Raw genomic sequence first — 21,953 nt, 5'->3', positions numbered from 1 at the left:
TGTAGAGATTAATATGATGAAAGAATTTTGAGTCTAGGTGAATCTGGTAAGGAGAAATAAGCGTTTTTGACAAGAGCGCCACCTTTGGGTGCAGTACCCCAAATTTGGGTTATGGGTAGTGGGGGGTACTGGTAACAATACTTGAAAATGTCAAGTTTCTAGGACTTACGGTTTATAGGAATATAGGTGATCTAGGAAAAAAGGCCTAAGTGGTCTAACTTTATTGGCCTATATCTCTGAAATGGAACAAAATATCAAAATTCTGAGCGATAACTTTTGTGAGGCTTGGTCTAAACATTGTCTGTGAGAATTTTGGTGAAGATTCGATTATTTTTGAAGAGTGTGAAACTTTTTATAATGTTTGGCTTTTCCATGAAATTGTGGAAAAAGTAAACATTTGTAGACCATAAGACCAGGGCCAAAAAGATGCATCTGAGTTTAGAGATTAATATTCTGAAAGAATTTTGAGTCTAGGTGAATCTGGTAAGGAGAAATAAGCATAATTAACTTTTTTTTTCAATAGCGCCACCTTTGGGTGCAGTACCCCAAATTTTGGGTTATGGGTAGAGGGGGGTACTGGTAACCATACCTGAAAATTTCAAGAGTTTTGGAGTTAGGGTTTAGGCTGCAGTATGACTTTTACAGAATTTTGGCCAAAAAATGAACGGTACAGAAACAATAGGGTTCCTGCAGCTACGCTGCTCGGACCCCTAATAATCCTTACAAAAACAATAGGGCCTTGCGCCCTTCGGTGCTCGGGCCCTAATCATGGGAAAGACTGCTGACTTGATAGTTGTCCAGAAGGCACTCATTTGACACCTTCCACAAGAAGGGTAAGCCATATAAGGTGGCATGGTGTTCACAGAGTGCATAGTCCATGCAAATAAGTCATTAACATACTAAAATCTACAGTCACCCACTTTCTATTGACCATTCTTTGTTATGGATCAGGTAACACAAAAAAAAGTTAGCAAATTGGGAGAGGCACAGAATCCAAGTTGCTTTAAGTTCAATTTGATGTTTCCACAGTCTGTGATGATTAGGGGTGCAATGTTATTTGCTGGTGTTGGTCCACTGTGTTTTGTTAAGTCCAGAGTTAATGCAGGTAATAGAATCATTTCCTTGACCTTCATGCTGACTGACCTGTAGATCTATAAAGTAGTTTCTGTCATGGACCCCCCAAAAATACCTAAATAAATGAATTCCATGCACAGGATACATTTGTCCAATCATTTTGAGATAAGGCTAATTAAAACAGATACAATTTGAGAAAAAAACACCAACACAGTAGATTTTGCTAATAGACTTTTTAATTTATTAATTTGGAAACGTGTTGAGATGTAATTCCCGCTCTTCTCTTAAGTCCACTCAAAAGTCAGGAGTAAGGAAAAGTTAGCTCTGTGAGCATTTCAGTGTGTCACTTGCAGGTCCCTTGAATCCACGGCAACGGACACAGTGTTAATGAAAATGATTTCTTTCCTGGCAAACAGGATCCATTACAACAATGCTAAAAATATTTATGAGTGTTTGTTTCTTTTTTTCTCGTTTAAAAATATACATGTATCCTGGTTCATGTACAGTGGTGAAGGATGCCACTTCAAAAAGGTACAAAATAGCTTAATTTTCCATGCCTCCCTTTAAAAAAAATGCTGATGCATTCACAAGCACACTGGTATGCTGCCGTGATGTAACTGTATGTATTGTAGACATTTAAATATGTTTGATTTAAAAATGTGTTCTTTTTCCTAACAGTCAAATCCACCACAAAATGGATTAAAAAAAAAGCCTGAAATTATGATCCGTCTTAAAATCCAGCTCAATAAAATGATGTAACTGAGGACATTCTCTCACATGTGTTGTTACATGCATTCTCTCATATGTTGTTAAAAAATGTGCTCATCCCTAAGACAAAAAAGTTCCAGGCAGTCTACTCGACACATCCATCATCCATCCACTAATCTATCTATCCATACATCCATCCACTCACTCACTCATTCATTCATTTATGCACTCACTTACTCCTTCATGCAAATAAGTCATTAACATACTAAAATCTACAGTCACCCACTTCCTATTGACCATTCTTTGTTATGGATCAGGTAGGTAACACAAAAAAGTTTGTAAATTGATGTACATGTGAGGGTGAAATAGTGTGTGTGTGTGTGTGTGTGTGTGTGTGTGTGTGTTAAAACGCATGATGACAACAGCACCAGAAAATAAAACATACATTTCAAAAAATAGAAAATATTGATTATCTTTTCACATCTGTCCTGACCACTCCTTCGTCCACAGCGTGGCAAAATTCTCGCTGTGTCTTCCCAAATGCAGGTAAATGCAGATTGCAGAGGACCAGTGTGGATCACGTGATGATTCATTGATTCATTAGGACCCACCCAAACACACACACACACACACACACACACACACACACACACACACACACACACACACACACACACACACACACACACACACAGTCCTGCCGCAGGTACCTATGTCACAGTGGTGGAGTTTTGTCCACGAATGGCACACCAGGCCAAGAACACATCCCTGAGGGGAAAAGAATGAAACAAAAACACAAGTCACCAACCAGCTGAGGGAAATGAAGGCTGTTCACATGTGGAACACCCTTTTGGTTCATATGGAAGGCAAGCGATTTCAGAAGATGACACTGTTTTAGTAGTTTAGAACAGAGGAATTAATAAATGCCTACATGTTGATATTGAAGAACTGATTTATACTGACCGACTTTGACAGATGATCAACCTGATAAACTCTCAATTTGTTTACTTTCTGAACTTGATTGAGAAATAATGATGTATGTGTGTGTTGGACTACAGTAGATAGTGTGTGTGTGTGTGTGTGTGTGTGTGTGTGTTTGTATGCACACCTGCAGTGAGTGGCTACACACTCGTTGCTGCAATACTCGCGGTCCCAGTCTTTGCTCTCCACTGGTGGGTTGTTACAGCCCGCCCTCACACAGACGCTGGGGGTCCCTGGGGCTGGCGTGTCCGGACCAGGGGACACATTCAACTCAACCTCCATCTGATGGACATATTACATATAGCACATATGGAGTCATGGATTCAATCTGAGTCATACAATGAATGTGATAAATGATATACTGAATTTGATTTGTGCAATTCATACATACTTTTCTGAGGGAGAAGAGTAAGGTTACAGAACTACTCAAACAAATTTCCCCGCCCCCCTCACCCTTCTTCTCTTGGTTCGTCAAATCCAACTATCCTACAGTAATTTCCTGTGTATAAGCCGCATCGTGTATAAACCACAGGACAGTGGTTTATACAAATTACAAAAAAACACAACAGTGTATTGACACCCTTGTATTAACCGCACCTCTGTATTAACCAGTTTATGAAACAATACTTTATAATAAATCAAAATCAGATCGATAACTAATATGTATGAGTATGGCTCGCCCCTGTGTATTAACCTCATAGCTGAAGTAGTTTTGCAATGTCAATGTAGAAACCTCGGTCAGGAAATTACGTTACACGCTCTAGGTCCATTTTTACCCATTAACATCATTTGTTGGTCCTCTTCTCAATTCACATAGCAAACCCCATATATACACTCCACCTCATTCACACTCTTCATTCTCCCCCCACACTCCCCCCTTTCCCCTCAAGCTCCTCACCGCTTCTTCTGTCTCTCCAACCTCTTCGGCCGCCGAGGGCGAGCAAGCGGTCACTATGGCGGCGGGCTGCGCCATCTCCACTGCCATTGCGGGGGTGGGCGACCCTGAGCGCGGGGGCGGCGAGGACACCGAGGCCGTGCCGGCGTCCTCCCCCGCTGACACGATGATGGGCGTGTCCGTCTGCAACGAGGACGGCACGATCTTGATCTGGAGCGGCGGCGGGGGCGCCGTAGCCATCGAGGAGGCCGGCGAGGACGCGGAGGTGCCCGCTGCCGTGGCCCGAGGCTTGGCCTGCAGAGGGGGCGGAGCCTGCTGTAGGCGCGGAGGCGGCGGCGTGGGCTTCTGCTGCATCTGCTGGAGGGGAGGTGGTTGCCGGGCGCCCGCTGTCGCTCCCGGCGACCCGGCCGCCGCCAGCGCCTGCTTGGAGATGATGATCTTGGTAACGGCTGGAGGAGAGGTGGTGGCGTTAGTGGCCGGGGCGGGAGTCGGTTTGTGGGCACCTGTGCGTGAGCGGGTCGTGACCTGCGGTAGGTCCAGGATGATGTTGGACGTGCAGATGTTGGTGATGGTGTTGTTGTCAGGCGCGTGGTGAGGGATGCGGGCGGAGCGGGTCGGTGCCGAGGGAGGGGAGGGCTCCGGGGCCGCGGGAGGGGGAGAGGGCGTGCTGTCCAACACCTCGATGACGGGCTGAGAGTCACAGTGACACAAAGAAACACAGTCAAGAGTTACATGAAGTGAAAACAAGCACATACAAAGTCATTCGGTGATGAAGGTGTATTCTAAATGAAACATGGTTGACTTCATTGATCTGTGCACAGTGCACAGGTGCACAGTGCGAACAAGGTAGTCTCTCACGTTCGCACAGCACAGCAGTTTGCCTTTGAGCTTGTTATTCTACTATGCTATTGAGTATGAAGGTCCAGGAGATGTAGTGAGATCCGTGAGATTTAAGGTTATGAAAGTGAAGCATGAACATTTGTTTGAAAATCAGTGTCTCACGAAACTAGTAGAACATTTTAACTGTCAAAATTCCTGCATATCAAATCTTTGCCAAAAGCAACACCCCACAGACAACCACATCAGAGGTACTAATAGGTTGGCCAAATACTCACTTGGGACATTTGATTAGCTCGGTAAGCTGCCAGTGCTTTGAGGTACTCTTTTTTAGCAGTTTCTGTTTTCCTCTTGTAAACCTGTAGAATGGAGACAAAACAGGTCAAAAACAAACAAAAAACCAGGTGCTCACAAGATAGCACACAGCATAAACCTTTTGGTTAGCTAAAAACTCAAAAAAGCAACAACCCCACCAAAAAAAAAACGAATTATTCAAAAGTAACTGCAGACTGAATTAATTTACTGTTGGGTCTCATCTCAAACTCTCATAGTGTCTGTGTGTGTGTGTGTGTGTGAATGCATGGATATATCGCTCATAGTGTCTGTGGATGTGTGTGTGTGTGTGTTTGTGTGTGTATGCATGGGTATATCTCTCATAGTGTGTGTGTGTTCACCAACCTGTTTCTGTTCCTCTCCCAGACTATCCCACATGGAGGCCACAATTTTGGACACCTCCCCGAACGACGCGTTGGGGTTCTGGCCCTTGATGGCCGCCTGCGTGTCCCGGAAGAAGAGCGCGTAGGCCGACACAGGCTTCACCGGCTCGTTGGGGTCCTTCTTCTTCTTGCCCTTCTTGCCCCCGGCTCCTGCCCCGGCGCCCGTCCCTCCACGACGCGCCAGGGTCGGGAGCCCGCTGGAGGCGGTCGAGCCCGAGGGCGAGTCCGAAAGTGAGGGGCTTAGCGAGATGACCGCCGGGGAGACCGAGAGGGACACCGGAGAGTCCACCAAAACGCTCTGCAGGAGGAGAGGAAGAGGAGGAGTCAGATGAGACTGAGGAATAAATAAAGAAAGTGATAACCCAGTCGTGAAAGAAAGATGGCAGGAGATCTGGATCTCAATATGGTACCCGGATCTCCTTATATGGGCAAAGATGGTACCCGGATCTCCTTATATGGGCAAAGATGGTACCCGGATCTCCTTAAAAGGACAAAGATGGTCACTCTGGGTCCTTCTTGCAGGCGAACTTCAGAGGTCTATAGACACAGCTAAACACACTCACCCGGCGGAAGTCATCCATGTCATCATCTTGGAGCGACTCCGCTGGCGAGGCATTGGCTGAGAGTGGCTGGTCAGGTGACTGCGAGCGGGGCAGGATGGTCCCTCCCCCAAGGCTGAGCCCCAGCTGTGCACTGAGCTCTGATTGGTCTATTGTGGTCAGCTGGTTGTGTCCAAGGAGCCCGTGGTTCATGTCGCTCATGACATCTATGGTCACGGGGGAGGAGCTACTGAACTGGGAGCCAATCGAGTGGCCAAGGTCCTGGAGTGGGAGGGGACAGAGTATCATGTTAAAGGTTGTATCAGCGATAGCGGGATTACGTCACTTCTGTTGATGTTCAAACAAAACAGAGAGCTAGTTAGCTACTCCCTCCCCCTCCCTCCTGTGCAATTAAAACTCTCCTAAACACGCATCTCGTCGGTTATTGGTTGAAACACTTTATTTAGCTTTTGAGTGGGTTGCCAACCCTTGTTGGTAGCAATTGTTTTTGTGTACAGATCTCGGAGCCTAGGGTGCCTACAGAGACGTGTTTTTTTGACGGCCTGCTTATGGGGCAGACAGCTAGCGGATCGTTAGGAAAGATTAGATGTATGTGATCATTTATGTTTGGGTCTTTTTTGGGCCTGAAATCGCTGATACAACGTTTAAGAAAACAAAGGTAAAAGTTTGTTTGGGGAATAAAAGCATGAAGTTCACACCCCCATAACTTTGCCTCTGCCTATTTCTCAGGGGAAAAACAAAACATTTCATCAAAAGATGGTCGACTGCCCCAAAAGGCTCATGACCTAAGGGGTGTCTGATTTCATCTGTATTATGCAACACAATAGGGTTTGGTGTAGTTTTCTTGATCTTACACATAAGTCAGTCAGTGTCTTTCCAAAAACAATTTCAACTTTAACAGCATCCTTAGCCAATGAGGCAAATAAGAATAAATGGCAAATGGTGAGTGGTATGGAAGAGTACTCCTCAACAGAATATTTCCAGACAAGTTGCACTGACCAGGCCCAGTGTCACGAGGGGGTGTCGCCCCCTTAAAAAACAACACCGCCCCCCTCGTTATTTTATGTACAAAATAATAATTCTTCTTATTTCAAGACATTAATGGCCCTACTCAATTTAACAGAACTCTTAGATCCAACGTGAGTCAAATCCATTTGATTTAAGATGCAGGGGAGCTAGCAGTTCCAAAAATGTGTGGATTACAGTACACATTCGCAGTTACTGTTATAGCAGAGCCCATTATTAGACATTCTCTGGTTATAGCGAGGTAGCACTAGCTGTCTGGTTTTAAAATGGATATCCGAAAATGGATTACAAAAGAGATTTCAAAAGGATTTAAATCATGTTTTCACATGCAAAATGCAACATAAGTTTAGCTGTCTAATATTGTTCACATTAATGAGATTGGAAAAAAAATATGCTTCTAGCTGCACTAATGTAGGCTAGGCTACTCAATGTTTTTTTCTAACAGAATTTATATATTCAAAGTTTCACGTAGCCCACCTGTGACATCCAAAGACATTTCTGCTCGCCGACTCGCATCACTATTCCAGCTGACATTTCGGACTCACCTATCTGCGCTCAGAGAATTATGTGAATGTCATAATAACATAGCTACAAATAAAATCTACAATCGAGATCTCTAAGGGGAAATGCGTCTCCTTAGGCGCATGTTGTAGAAAAACACTGTCTCTTATTTTGTCTCTTATGTTATGACATTCACGTCATCAGGGCCTCTACGGATATAAATTGATGGATATCTGTCAAAGCGACTGATAACTTTAATCCCTGAAAATGTTATATATATATATATATATATATATATATATATATACACACACACACACAGGTGCTGGTCATATAATTAGAATATCATCAAAAAGTTGATTTATGTCAGTAATTCCATTCAAAAAGTGAAACTTGTATATTATATTCATTCATTACACACAGACTGATGTATTTCAAATGTTTATTTCTTTTAATTTTGATGATTATAACTGACAACTAATAAAAATCCCAAATTCAGTATCTCAGAAAATTAGAATATCACTTAAGACCAATACAAAAAATTATTTTTTTAAGAAATGCTGGCCAACTGAAAAGTATGAACATGAAAAGTATGCGCATGTACAGCACTCAATACTTAGTTGGGGCTCCTTTTGCCTGAATTACTGCAGCAACGCGGCGTGGCATGAAGTCGATGAGTCTGTGGCACTGCTCAGGTGTTATGAGAGCCCAGGTTGCTCTGATAGAGGCCTTCAGCTCTTCTGCATTGTTGGGTCTGGCGTATCGCATCTTCCTATTCACAATACCCTATAGAATTTCTATGGGGTTAAGGTCAGGCGAGTTTGCTGGCCAATTAAGAACAGGGATACCATGGTCCTTAAACCAGGTACTGGTAGCTTTGGCACTGTGTGCAGGTGCCAAGTCCTGAAAATGAAATCGGCATCTCCATCCAGCAGCAGGAAGTATGAAGTGCTCTAAATCTTCCTGGTAGACGGCTGCGTTGACCCTGGACCTCAGAAAACACAGTGGACCAACACCAGCAGATGACATGGCACCCCAAACCATCACTGACTGTGGAAACTTTACAATGGACTCCAAGCAACGTGGATTCTGTGCCTCTCCTCTCTTCCTCCAGACTCTGGGACCTTGATTTCCAAAGGAAATGCAAAATTTACTTTCATCAGAGAACTTTGGACCACTCAGCAGCAGTCCAGTCCTTTTTCTCTTTAGCCCAGGCGAGGCGCTTCTGACGCTATATCTTGTTCAAGAGTGGCTTGACACAAGGAATGCGACAGCTGAAACCCATGTCTTGCATACGCCTGTGCGTGGTGGTTCTTGAAGCACTGACTCCAGCTCTTTGTGAATCTCCCCCACATTTTTGAATGGGTTTTGTTTCACAATCCTTTACAGGGTGAGGTTATCCCTATCGCTTGTACACTTTTTTCTACCACATCTTTTCCTTCCCTTCGCCTCTCTATTAATGTGCTTGGACACAGAGCTCGGTGAACAGCCTCTTTAGCAATGACCTTTTGTGTCTTGCCCTCCTTGTGCAAGGTGTCAACTTTTGGACAACTGACAAGTCAGCAGTCTTTCCCATGATTGTGTAGCCTACAGAACTAGACTAAGAGACCATTTAAAGGCCTTTGCAGGTGTTTTGAGTTAATTAGCTGATTAGAGTGTGGTACCAGGTGTCTTCAATATTGAACCTTTCACAATATTCTAATTTTCTGAGATACTGAATTTTGGGTTTTCATTAGTTGTCAGTTATAATCATCAAAATTAAAAGAAATAAACACTTGAAATATATCAAGTCTGTGTGAAATAAATGTATACATTATACAAGTTTCACTTTTTGAATGGAATTACTGAAATAAATCAACTTTTACATGATATTCTAATTATATGAACATAACTATATGCATGTGACAATAAACTTCCTTGTATCCTTGTAATTATATACATATATTGGTAAGGGGCAGCAACTTTAGCCCTGCAAGCAAGCAATATTGGTTATTTAAGCTATATAACTTTCCATTGCCGGCAAATTGACCTTTACTTTTGTGCCATTGTATTGGAACTATGATAAAGTCATTATCATAGAGGTTCAAATACCGTTGGGTTTTGTCGGTTCCTGTGTGTACTGGCGGCGATCTGTGTGTGTGTGTGTTTGATAATACTACATCAGGTAATTGTTTGTAGGCTACAGTACAAATATACGCTGCATGTCTAATGTATTGGGTTTTTGGCAACTCCCCCTCTTCAAATTTCAATCCCCCCCTGACTAGGTTGGGTCTGGTACTGACGCAAGTTTCTTGTGTCAATAAGTCAACCAAAACAAAACTGATGGTCTAGATTCCCCAGGTCAGAATGGAGAGCTTTTCAAATGTATATTATTCTTCTCCGCACCTGAATTAATCTGTGTAAGATCTTTGCATGGACACGTTTCTCCATCAAATCCACAGATGCTGGGATCACTGCCCTTAAAACGGTAACGTCACCGCCTTACAAACGGTTAACCTTGGCTTGGTTCCCAAACCCACCGTTTTGAGTCTCTGTCGCTTTGGATAAAAGAATCTGCTAAATACCAGTCAACTTGAACTTTAACCAGCCCCCTCAACCCTCTACCCTACCCCGGCCCCCTACAGATGCCACCCCACAGCTCACCATGCCCAGGGTAGACCCCAGCAGTGTGCCACCACTCTGCTGCCCCATCACCCCGAGGCTAAGGTGCTCCAGGCCCTGCGAAGGGTTGTTGACGAAGGTGGAGGCGAACGAGGGGTCGTCGCCCCCAACCACCGCGTTGCCGTGGACGCCCCCGGCGGGGCCGCCGTCAGACAGCTCGCCAAAGTCGGACACGCCCAGCGCCGTGTCCGGATCGAGCGAGATGGGCGGGATTTCAAACTCCTCATCTCCCAGGCTGGGAGTGTGGAATGTCTGCAGGTGAGAGAGAGAGAGGGACTGTTTTTAGCGACAGAGGAAGAGTAAGAGGAGAGGAGACAAAGGGAGAAAGGAGAGAAAGAGAGAAATAGAAGAAAAGAGAAAATGGAATGGGGAGAGGGAGGGGAAGGGAAGGAGAGAAGAGAGGAAATGGATGTTATTAGATGCCATTAGATATTTTTTTGCACATGATATTATCACACTTACAAGCATATTATGTGGCCACACAATGCAGTTTTGAAGTCAGACAGGTTTAGATATTAATGATCTACATCCACATTATTCGTTTTAATATACACAAAACTACAAACTGGCAACATGACAGCTTGGCAACAACATAATTGTAATAGACATGGAGTGATACAAATGAATCATCTTTATGTCACCAGTGTACAATTTCACTTCAAGTATGGCTGTAAAATGTCATGTCTACTCATATGACAAACCATCATGAATCTGATTATTTCAGCAATAAAATCTCTGTGTGCATCTCATTCTACATACTTTGTGCGACTTTATTAACTTATTGCAGATATAACCCTGTAGCAGAGACAGCAAACAACACTGACCAGACCATGGCCTTACCTCAGAGGAGGAGAGGAAGGGATGATGGCCCTCTCCGGTGATGGCCAGGTAGTTGTCACCCCCTCCTGGAAACTGCAAATGCAACAAAAACAAATGTCAGCTGTGACAATGGAAAGTTTCATCATCAAGTTAGAGTGTAATTAGGGCAACCACTTAAGGGGTTAGAAAGGTTTGTTGTTGTTGTTGTTGCTGACATGCACAATAGGCTAAGGAGAGGCCAAGACAACAAGCTGCTGAATCGTTTAAACAGTCTTTAGTCAAGTGTCTCCCAACTTTTAGATAAAGACATGGTTAAAAATCATTCTACGTGGAACAGCACGAATGCAAAATACTGAGTGACACTCAAAAGCAGTGGCATGCCCTTGCACGGAGGTTCCGTGGCGTCACCTTACTGCCGACGTCAAATCCGTTAAAAGGCTGCGAGTCAAGGAACTCGGGGTCGCCGGGTTGTCCGGTGTCCTCCGAAAGGTCCGCGTAAAAATTCAGGTCCATGTCGTTACAGGCGCTTACTGAAAAAAAGGACTTGCGTGGACCTGAGAGCGATTTTGATAACCGTTGTGATGATAACGTTACATGTGTAAAAAGAAAGTGTATCTGTCCATTACAGCTCGCACTTGAATCAACGATCCAGTCATTAGTGCACCCAGGAGGTGACTAACATTGTCCAGAGTGGGTCACGGTGCAACGTTGACAGATTTTTTTTTTATCGACAGTGGTGGTCGACTTGGCTGTACACTTTGTGACGGGACATTATCAAATGACACACATGGTTTTGCTTAGCATCACGCATGACCATGGCCTCAGTTGCACCAAAAATAACCTGTCCTACCCGTTAAGTTATCCCTCATAACCATGCCTGACGCACACTGCAGTAAGGTTAGCTCGATTTGCCTAGCCTGCTAGCTGCCTTGATCGAATCCCGTTATAGGGTCTCGAGGTCGAGGTCCTTGCTCACTATCGCACCACCCCGAAACCCATTAGACATGTATGGAAATGCCGTATCAAACACTAATATTACAACATTAAAGACATGTCAACGGAGTATCGGTAAAGCTGAAGCGACTAACGTTACCACTGCAGCCTAGTCAATTTGAATGACATCCACATGGAAAATAGGTCTACAGCAAAACCATCGTGCATAAACTGGCGTGTATACTAGACGAAAAATGAAGTGCTTGCATTGAAGTATCTGCCGGTGTACAAAATTGCGAAACTATTCCCCAACTTCCCTGGCATGCAGAATGGGAAAAAAACCATGGGTTATCGGTCCAGTCGAATCCCAAAGGTTTCCCAGCCGTAGTAGAAAATGCCCGAGGCGCCTCAATCGAGTCCGTGCTATGGATGTGGGCTTGGGAACGTCCTCAAGGGGCACACTTGCCAATTATGTTGACCCCACAACGCGGTTGTAAAGTACCTAGTATATTAGCAGTGGATACAAAACAATACATCAATGTAAATCACACAAGAGTGTTTGACGCTCGAAAAACACACTTGATCATCGACTTTCCGTTCCCCCCTGTCATTTCAGTGTTGTGGTTCAGTCCATTCAAGGCCTGGCAAGGTGCACAAACCGCCCCCTGAAATACGAAACGCGTGTGTTTGGTTGATTAGAGGGAACATGCAAAGGAGTAGGAAACACGCTAAAAGTAACATTACCTACCCATGTATCCCCAATCAGCTTTCAGAATACTGTTTCTGAAAACGAACGCAGGCCTCGATGGCGTTACGGCAGACCCTATTTAAAATGTGCTACAGAACACGTTAGCCTACTTGACAGAGACAACAATAGTAGGCTACTCTCGCTCACATCAATGCGAGTGTCAGTAACGTTAATGTGACTGTCAGCTGTTGATCGACCCCAATCAAATGGCCAAACAGCTAATGTGAAACCAATTATAGTCAGAGGTAAGCTGATAATTTCACTGGCCTGATAATCGAAAACAGTCACGTTAATAGGGAGAAAGGACAGGAGATAAGGTTTCTGCAGGGGTGACATGTGATTAGAAGCTAAAGGGACAATGAGATGGTTAGCTAAAGAGTCAGCTGTGCTTTCCATTACCGAGCCATCCTGACTAACTTAACGTTACAGTAGTTTCACTATGCACTGCTCCCATGCTAGCTACATAAGCAGCTAGCAATTTAACGCAAGGTCCAGCCAACAATTCTGGCAACTACCAGTATATATCTAAAAAAATTAAGTTGAATGTGGAATGTGTTTATAATATAGCAATATGAACAGTATGGATATGGAAAATTCGCAAGCTAACTAGCTGCAATAATAAGGAAGTTGGGGTATTAGGGCAGCTAACCAGGCTGGCTAGCTAGCTTTCAGTGTGGTCAGGATTGTTTGAGTGTTAAACTTCACAGCGAGTACACATCTGAATGGTACGGTACGGACCAAAACGTTTGGTTTTTTGAATAAACCACAGATGAAAGACCTCTATTTAATAACTTCCCACGCTTTTCTTCTTACCTCCATACTCGCCCTGATTGATTTGAGTTCTGTCTCACCACTTCTCCGACCAAAGCGGTTCTCGTAAAAAATCACAATATGGCAGGAGTTTCCGGGTTGTGTTTTCTAACGGAAGTGACGTACAACCTGATGTCGATGCAGCCGTCACATAGTAGATGTTTTTTTGGTATGGATAGTGTAATACAACATAAACTTCTTCTGGATGGTGGTAGATAGAAAATGTGACAAATATATTCGCCAGATTTTTCAATTTAGAAAGATTATTATATCAAGGGGGAATTATATTGGGGATCTTGCAGGGGACAAGACCCAACAAAGGTTCTACATTTTCGTGAAAAGTTCATCTTATAATGCATAAAGAAGTAAAATTAATGTGTGTTAATATAACAACACACCCTCTACCACTCTCACCTCTGACAAGATATGGAACTTGAAAATGGAATAAATTTAAAAGACTCTGTTAATCAACAGTCCCTTGATGCCAGATTGTTTTCTTAGAGCTTAATCTCAGGACACTGTTGTCCAAAAAATCCCCCTGGTAGTCCCCTGAGATTAGGCCTTATATCAAAGAGGATTAAAACACACAGGTGTCACCTTGCAGTTCCAGTAATGTCTCTTAAAGGTACAGCCTCTGATTGCAATCTCGTGTCTCATGTTTTGTGAAATCCAGCAGATTCTAGAGCTGAGATCTCTCTCTCTCACACACACACACCTAAGTGCCTTATTAACCCCATCCCTCAATCTCACTAAAAATCCATGACTATATTCAATTGTGAAATAAAGATTTAAGGATACAGACATCCCATAAACATCATTGTGTGCAGTTGAAGCAAATGCAAAAGCGTGACTGAGAAAATATATGGGGGGGGGGGGGGGGGTTATTGTCTTGCAATTGTTTTCTCTGAGTTGCTTTGGATAAAAGTGTCAGTTGAAATTGTAATGTGTCATGTCATCATACTTGGAGAACTCTGGCCATTTTTCAGATGTGTTTCTTGAGGTCACCGAGTAGGTCTATTGTCGGTACGGAAAACAATTGGTGCTACCTAGCTCAAGTTGCTGCAGCCAACAACTAGAGTGGCCAGACAGTGTTACACACTGGGGGCATCTTTGTTTTTGATTTTCGAGAAACATGGGTCTATGTGAAAAATTGCCTTTCAGTTTTCCTTTCAGACATGTATGGAAAGATAGACATGGAAAGAGCTTTTTCTGTTTGGATTTTTGGAAAGTCTTTGAACAATCACCCAAAACGTATGCAACTCTATGTGTGTAAAAACAGATTAAATGAATAGACAATTAAACCTTTGGATTTCTTCACAAAATTGGTTTATTCCCAGTTTTCAAGCAGTTGTCAATATTCAACTGATGGCATTAAAAAAAAAAGATAAAATCTGGGACATCTTTGTGTATATACAAGCCAAAAAACAGAAACAAATACAATCCCTGCACATTAAATGAACAACACTGAGACAAGAAGGTTAGTGGAATAAAATGTCTCCTTCCCACTCCTCTGTTGAGTTGAGTTCACAAGCGTTGCTGTAGGCAGCTGATACATACGCATGCACACACACACGCGCGCGCGCACACACACACACACACATGCACGCACGCGTGCACACACACACACACACACATACACACACACACATACACACACACAGCAGGAGACACCAGGAGACGATGGCAAAGGAGGTATAGTTTTGGTGGTGGATTGGACAGCACAGGACCGCAAAAGTGTCAAGCGAAGAAAAAAGCAGCGCACAAATAACTTCGCCCATTATGGATTCTACAAGCAATTACACTACCACACACTCACTCTCTCTCTCTCACACACACACACACACTTTGCAGACCACAGTTTGAACACTTAACATCACTGAACAGCATGCTTTGTGATGGTCCTCTCTATAGTGGTCCAATGTGCAACAAGGCCAGATCTATATTGCTACAACACTGTTACCCTTTTCAAAAAGGAAATTTGCCCCCTCCTGCCCCTTGCCTTTTGGGCAACACACACACACACACACACACACACACACACACACACACTTCTTCTTGATGACCATACATGTGCACAGAGCTGACATGATGGATCGACATATACTACTACCTTCAAACTCGCTCAAAAACACACACATATGGTCACACCAGGTCCAATATCAAACCTACTGAAGCTACTCCTGAGTCAATCCAATGGAACACAATCTCTGTTCCACTGTGTTTTGTGTGGTTTAAACATTGGTCCACGACACCGCACTCCACAGATACCACACACACAGACACGCACACACTAACACACTATCCAACTTGTGTTGTCTTGTCTGTCAGCTCACAACTGGTCCCTGATTTCCCTTTCGATCTTCAATCTCACTTTCAGTCAACTACTTTTGATGATACACTCATGGGCCTATACATTCTCCACCACACACACATACACACGCACACCCACACGCACAGGTCGACAAAGAGCACAGAGCACTCAAACATAGCACTCAGACACTGCTTGTTTTGAGGGGGTGAATTGGAATGAGATGTGGATTGGCTTTTTAAATGTTCTCAAGTGGTCTAACAAGGGTAGTGGTAGAAGGAGAGGGAAACAATGGCCAAAAAGTTATTATATACTAGCTGGCGGGAGTTGCAATAACAATGGCCAATTAATGTCCATACTGAAGGTTGGGGTTTTGGATTGTTTGGAGGAGGGAGGGGGCATCCATCTGCTAGCAATACCTCCCTTTCACCCCCTCACTGTTGGCAAAAAAAATATTTTGAACATTTCCATCTTGCTGTTCAATCAGGAGTAGATGGTGATGACCTCACTTCCTCCTCCCCTGACCAATAGCACACGTTCCAGCCCTTCCGTGAGTACCTCCAAAAACTCCATGTCTGAATGGGTCAGTCAAGGATTACTGACTGACATCCAAGCTTGTAGCTACCAACAGGGCAGAGGTGTTCATCAGTTTGTCCAAAGAGAACATCATTACCATTATAACATATAATAATATACTGAAATGGATACAGACAAATAGAAAGATGCATATTAAGGTCCAGTCCACATTAATTGAGTAAATCTAAATATGCATAATTATTTATTTGATTATTTCTCTGTCCACATTAAAACACTGAAAACAATGTTTTTTTCAAAAAATTATCTCTGGGGTGGATAAATCTCAAAACATTGGGTTCACGTTGCAGTGTGTACAGGGTAAACGTGTACACATGTAATTTTGTATCTGTGTCATGGCATGTGGTTATAAAAGTTAAATAAAAGTTAATGTTCCAGACACCACCAACAACAAACGCTTCTATGGCGTGTAAGTGTTTTAGTGGTCTTATGGGCAGCCGTGGCCTACTGGTTAGCGCTTCGGACTTGTAACCGGAAGGTTGCCGGTTCGAACCCCGACCAGTAGGAACGGCTGAAGTGCCCTTGAGCAAGGCACCTAACCCCTCACTGCTCCCCGAGCGCCGCTGTTGTAGCAGGCAGGGATTAGTGTGTGCTTCACCTCACTGTGTGTTCACTGTGTGCTGAGTGTGTTTCACTAATTCACGGATTGGGATAAATGCAGAGACCAAATTTCCCTCAAAGGATCAAAAGAGTATATATACTCCAATATATACTTATATATAATATAGTGTGGATGCAACAATTTTGAAAAACTATACAAAAGCTATTATGTGGATGAGATCAATTTTACTTAATATATACCTAATTCTATTTGCCCGGTTTAATGGAGACACAGCCTTATATACACCTAACTAACTCATCTAAATAATAGTATTGAGAAATAATTTTAGATTGGAATTCAGGGCTTAAAATTAATTTTTCAAAATGGGGGGGAATTCCCCCCTTAGGTTATTCATGTAGGGGGGATTTACACAATTTAGGGGGGGGGGATTGCAATTTCGATACTTCTTCGATACTTTTTAAAAAAGTGTTTGATTTTGGGGCCCCCAACACCCTGACGTCATCAGTAATATATACTGTAGTGGGATCATTCACAACAGTGGACATCCTAGATTCTGCTTGACTCTCTCCACACACACACTGAAAATTATGGCTTATGTGATAGGCTATGTTTCTATTTCATATATTTGTTAATTCATATAGAGTGTATTTAGTTAATAATGTATTTTTTTTAATGTATAGCATTTTACTAGTAATTACTAGTAGCTAAACATATTTAGTAATTTGAATGCTTCATATTGACGTTTAAACTATAACACTTAGGCATATCTTTAATGTGTTGTGTAGGTCTAATTGAGTGCACATTGGTGATGAGTAGGTGTAATTGAGTGCCTGTCACTTTAAGAAAATAAGTGAGAGTAATTAGCCTCCCTTCAGCCTGACGGTTTTAGGCTAGTCGCTAGTGAATAAAAGTTGTGCATAGTGCATAAGGATATGTGGATGCAATTCATTATGTTTTCTATGTTATTAGATAAAATTAATGTTCAAAAAACTAACAAGTTGAAGACAATCTTTCTGGGATCAAGTGTTGACGTGACCGGAGCTAGCAGGATAGTTACCAAGGAGCTCTTTCCAGATGTAAAAGTTTGCCATGGTTGCGTAGTAGCCTATTTGCGTAAGCGCAAAGTGTTTCTCTCTCTCTCTCTCTCTCCGTGTGTGTGTGTGTCTGCGTCTGCATGAGGCCATGTTCAATTCAACTCGGTAGTTGATCCGTCCGGTCAATAGCACCGCCTTCACGCCACTTCATGATTATATTAACGTCATCAGACAGGCTGTAAAAGTGTATGCGGGAATTTCTCGCATTATGATGGCTAGAGTTGCGGGACTTGAACAAATTATGCGCAATACCCGCAATCCCGCAGTGAAATTTAAGCCCTGGAATTACAGGTAATACAAATTAATGATGGTGAAGATTTGGTGAAGGATACAGTTCTCATCTCCGTCTGGGTTTCTGGGTGGACCGGGCATGTTGAGCAGGACCAGCCGAGCATCATGGGACTTGTTGACGATGACCTCATTGAGCTTCACCGCAGTGTGCATGCGCCGTACGTTGGATTGGTCCCTGGAGGTACAATTAGTGACCAAATGTTATCTTCATTTATAAACACATTTAACTAATATATAACAGATAGATATAAACTGGTAACAGGTTGTAATAACCAGAAGTTACAATTGAAATTTAGTTTGAGCTTGAGTTGAGTTCGCAAAACAGAATGACAACTAAAAACAGATGGGTTCTTATTGATGAATAGTGATGTTTGCAATGCTGGTGTGTCAATAGAAAAATGAGAGCTGTGTGTCTTTCTACAGGTGTGGTGCGTATTAGGTTTGGGTTGCTACAGGTGTGGTGCGTATTAGGTTTGGGTTGCGTCACCACCACCACCACCACACAGTGCATTGTAGTGCCTCTGCTATAACATAGAAACATATACAGCCTGTCATTGTCCATCGCAATGTTTGACTGTAGACAAATAAATAGAAGCCAATTACTAATTTGAACCCCTACCCCTTCCACTAGAAACAGTTACAAGTGATATCCTTATCTGCAAAATGGACAACCCTTTATGAACCTGCAGATAAGCAGGGAAATGCAATACATTTGCTGCTAGTCTATTTTAATACTGAAATATGTGTTGCAACGACACAAATGCATATTCTATTGCACGTACATTGGAGTAAGGTATTCCAACAGATTGAACAATATTTTACATGATTATTGTGAGGATATAATAACATTCAAGGGCTTCTTTCCATGCAATCGTAGTCAAGTTCCCTGTGTCAACGCATTCAAGGACATGCCAAAAGTTCGTTGCGAAGTGTGGTCTTAAAAAATCTTCATTTCAAAGGCCATGTAGCCCTGATACTTCATCCTACTACTCAGTCCAAAATGAATCATATGCCAAGCCGGCATATCACCAGCCCAACCCTATTGTGTATGAAAGTACAACGTTTGCAAGAATGCTGTAAACCTTTTTTAGACTTTTCTGAAAAAGACCTGAAAAATGGTTGTGTGTGTGTGCTTGCCTATATTCTCTAAATGTATTGTGTATTCCCTGTGTGTGTGTGTGTGTGTATGTAAACTCACGGCCTGATGCTGAGCATGTCTCTGAAGCTCTCCCTCTCTCTGTGTGTGTGTGTGTGTGTGTGTGTGTGTGTGTGTGTGTGTGTGTGTGTGTGTGTGTGTGTGTGTGTAAACTCACGGCCTGATGTTGAGCATGTCTCTGAAGCTCTCCCTCTCTCTCTCTCTGTGTGTGTGTGTGTGTGTGTGTGTGTGCGTGTGTGTAAACTCACGGCCTGATGCTGAGCATGTCTCTGAAGCCCTCGGGCGTGCTGCAGCCTGAGTGTGTGTGTGTGTGTGTGTGTGTGTGTGTGTGTGTGTGTGTGTGTGTGTGTGTGTGTGTGTGTGTGTAAACTCATGGCCTGATGCTGAGCATGTCTCTGAAGCCCTCGGGCGTGCTGCAGCCCGAGTGTGTGTGTGTGTAAACTCACGGCCTGATGCTGAGCATGTCTCTGAAGCCCTCCCTCTCTCTCTGTGTGTGTGTGTGTGTGTGTGTAAACTCACGGCCTGATGCTGAGCATGTCTCTGAAGCCCTCCCTCTCTCTCTCTGTGTGTGTGTGTGTAAACTCACGGCCTGATGCTGAGCATGTCTCTGAAGCCCTCCCTCTCTCTCTCTGTGTGTGTGTGTGTGTGTGTGTGTGTGTGTGTGTGTGTAAACTCACGGCCTGATGCTGAGCATGTCTCTGAAGCCCTCGGGCGTGCTGCAGCCGGAGTGTGTGTGTGTGTGTGTGTGTGTGTGTGTGTGTGTGTGTGTGTGTGTGTGTAAACTCACGGCCTGATGCTGAGCATGTCTCTGAAGCCCTCGGGCGTGCTGCAGCCGGAGTGTGTGTGTGTGTGTGTGTGTGTGTGTGTGTGTGTGTGTGTGTAAACTCACGGCCTGATGCTGAGCATGTCTCTGAAGCCCTCGGGCGTGCTGCAGCCGGAGTGTGTGTGTGTGTCTGTGTGTCTGTGTGTGTGTGTGTGTGTAAACTCACGGCCTGATGCTGAGCATGTCTCTGAAGCCCTCGGGCGTGCTGCAGCCGGAGTGTGTGTGTGTGTGTGTGTGTGTGTGTGTGTGTGTGTAAACTCACGGCCTGATGCTGAGCATGTCTCTGAAGCCCTCGGGCGTGCTGCAGCCGGAGTGTGTGTGCGTTTGCGTCTGCGTGAGGAGGACCCGCTGCGCCCTCTCTTTGGTCCAGGTCATGTGCACCCGCTGGTTCTCTGCCCCTGTCGCTCCTCCTCCTCCTCCTCCTCCGCTACGCTCGCTGCGGTCCCCACCACCTCCTCCTCCTCCTCCTCCTCCTCCTGATGCTGCTGTTGCTCCCGCTCCGCCTGAACATCCGTCTGTGTCGTCGTCGTCGTCGGAGCCGATGCTGGTCAAGCGCAGCATGGAGTTGCGGTCCTTCACCAGCTGAGCCTACAGGTAACACGATTACACAAACACAAACGCACACACGCGTACATACACACACAAACACACACATACACACACACACACACACACACGCACACATACATTCACACACACACAAACACACACATACATACATTCATACACACACAAACACACACATACACACATACACACACACACACACACACACACACACACACACACATCACAGGATGAATTAGCAATTTGTGACAACCTCCCAATGTCCACGGCAGCTACTTTTTGTCTCTTTCCCTCCTCTCTTTTTTCTGTTCTTTCAAAATCTCACTGTATTCCTTTCTTCAGCTCTTCCCTGCTCTCCTCCTCCTCTACTCCCCTCTCTCCATCCTCCTCTGTTCCTCTCTCGTTCTACCTTTCTCTTGTTGTGGTTGCGGGGGTTGGTGTAGACTGCCTCTGTCTTCGGTATGGGAGAGAGATACACCTACGGGGTGGACATACACACCATCACTGACCACAACACAGCACTGGACACTGGGGTACCGGTTCTCTAAATGAACGGCAGTTTCTCTTTCGTAGGGTCAGAAAAGAAGAAAAGGCCACACTTTGTATACATCAATATTTTTATCTATATTTACTTATATTGATAAAAAAAAAATTCTCATATATATTCTGACTACTTCTAACTAAGTTTTGCCCAGCAGCAATCTTGAAAACAATAAGAGACTGAGTTAAGCCTGCTCTTACCCTTAAAAAGTATTTCATATGGTCAACCAAAGCATATACACATGTTCACACACATACCTATGCACAAACACAGACACTTACTCTGACAGACAATCACTCGGTATGCTACGCTAGTGCACAGGCTACTGGGAGGCTATGCACTTACTTCATCAAGACTCCAGCGCCCTCGCTTCAATGAGAGAGACACGGTGTGTGTGTGTGTGTGTGTGTGTGTGTGTGTGTGTGTGTGTGTGTGTGCGTGCGTGTGTGTGGGACAGGAATGGAAAGGACATTTAATTAATCAATCAATCTCCCTTTCTTTCTCAATGTCTTGAATGAATAATTCAGCCCATCAGTCCCGTACCAAACGCATGCATTTAGAGTAGCTTACAGTAGAGGGCGTCAATCGCACAATGGTCAACTCTACATCTCCAGATTTAGCACTGCTGTTGCCACACCCACAAATAGCACAAATCAATCTCTCTCTCTCTCTCAACAAATCTCTTGATATATATTGCTCTGAGCTTATGTCAGCAGCATCTCTCTCTCTCTCTCTCTCTCTCACACAC

The 21,953-nt window shown here is 43.9% G+C and overlaps 1 protein-coding gene and 1 pseudogene across 4 annotated transcripts; both read right to left on the bottom strand.

Moving 5' to 3' along the window:
* Positions 1-1,292: 1,292 nt before the first annotated feature.
* Positions 1,293-13,355, bottom strand: tox4b (TOX high mobility group box family member 4 b). 4 transcript variants are annotated; one of them, XM_076288747.1, is made up of 9 exons: positions 13,273-13,355; positions 10,800-10,871; positions 9,942-10,235; positions 5,775-6,032; positions 5,174-5,509; positions 4,774-4,854; positions 3,662-4,348; positions 2,891-3,045; positions 1,293-2,550 (listed from the first exon to the last, which is right to left on the bottom strand). In XM_076288747.1, the coding sequence occupies exons 1-9, from the start codon at positions 13,276-13,278 to the stop codon at positions 2,493-2,495; spliced, it is 1,947 nt and encodes a 648-aa protein (XP_076144862.1). In that variant the 5' UTR covers positions 13,279-13,355; the 3' UTR covers positions 1,293-2,492. The 4 variants fall into 4 exon arrangements, with proteins under 4 accessions (XP_076144862.1, XP_076144863.1, XP_076144861.1 ...); XM_076288748.1 differs by having other exon boundaries at positions 9,942-10,211; XM_076288746.1 differs by having other exon boundaries at positions 9,942-10,211; positions 11,187-13,348.
* A 1,217-nt stretch (positions 13,356-14,572) lies between these two features.
* LOC143127328 (solute carrier family 12 member 6-like) overlaps positions 14,573-21,953 on the bottom strand; it is a 39,117-nt pseudogene continuing 31,736 nt past the window's right edge.

The sequence above is a fragment of the Alosa pseudoharengus genome, unplaced genomic scaffold (genome assembly GCF_046254945.1).
Source record: "Alosa pseudoharengus isolate Yale_2024_CS ecotype anadromous, Long Island Sound unplaced genomic scaffold, YU_APseudo_1.1 YU_APseudo_1.1_scf_17, whole genome shotgun sequence".
In the NCBI taxonomy this organism is placed as follows: Eukaryota; Metazoa; Chordata; class Actinopteri; order Clupeiformes; family Clupeidae; genus Alosa; species Alosa pseudoharengus.
The sequence above is the reverse complement of the archived record's forward strand: the minus strand, read 5'-3'. Positions and strand labels throughout refer to the sequence as shown.

What these genes read in the sequence shown, in the direction of transcription:
- tox4b (XM_076288745.1), bottom strand. Translation starts at nt 11,291, where the DNA reads ATGGACCTGAATTTTTACGCGGACCTTTCGGAGGACACCGGACAACCC. An exon ending in TGGGAGAGGAACAGAAACAG is followed by an intron (nt 4,855 to 5,173) that starts GTTGGTGAACAC and finishes TCCATTCTACAG; the next exon opens with GTTTACAAGAGGAAAACAGA. An exon ending in GAGCTAATCAAATGTCCCAA is followed by an intron (nt 4,349 to 4,773) that starts GTGAGTATTTGG and finishes TGTGACTCTCAG; the next exon opens with CCCGTCATCGAGGTGTTGGA.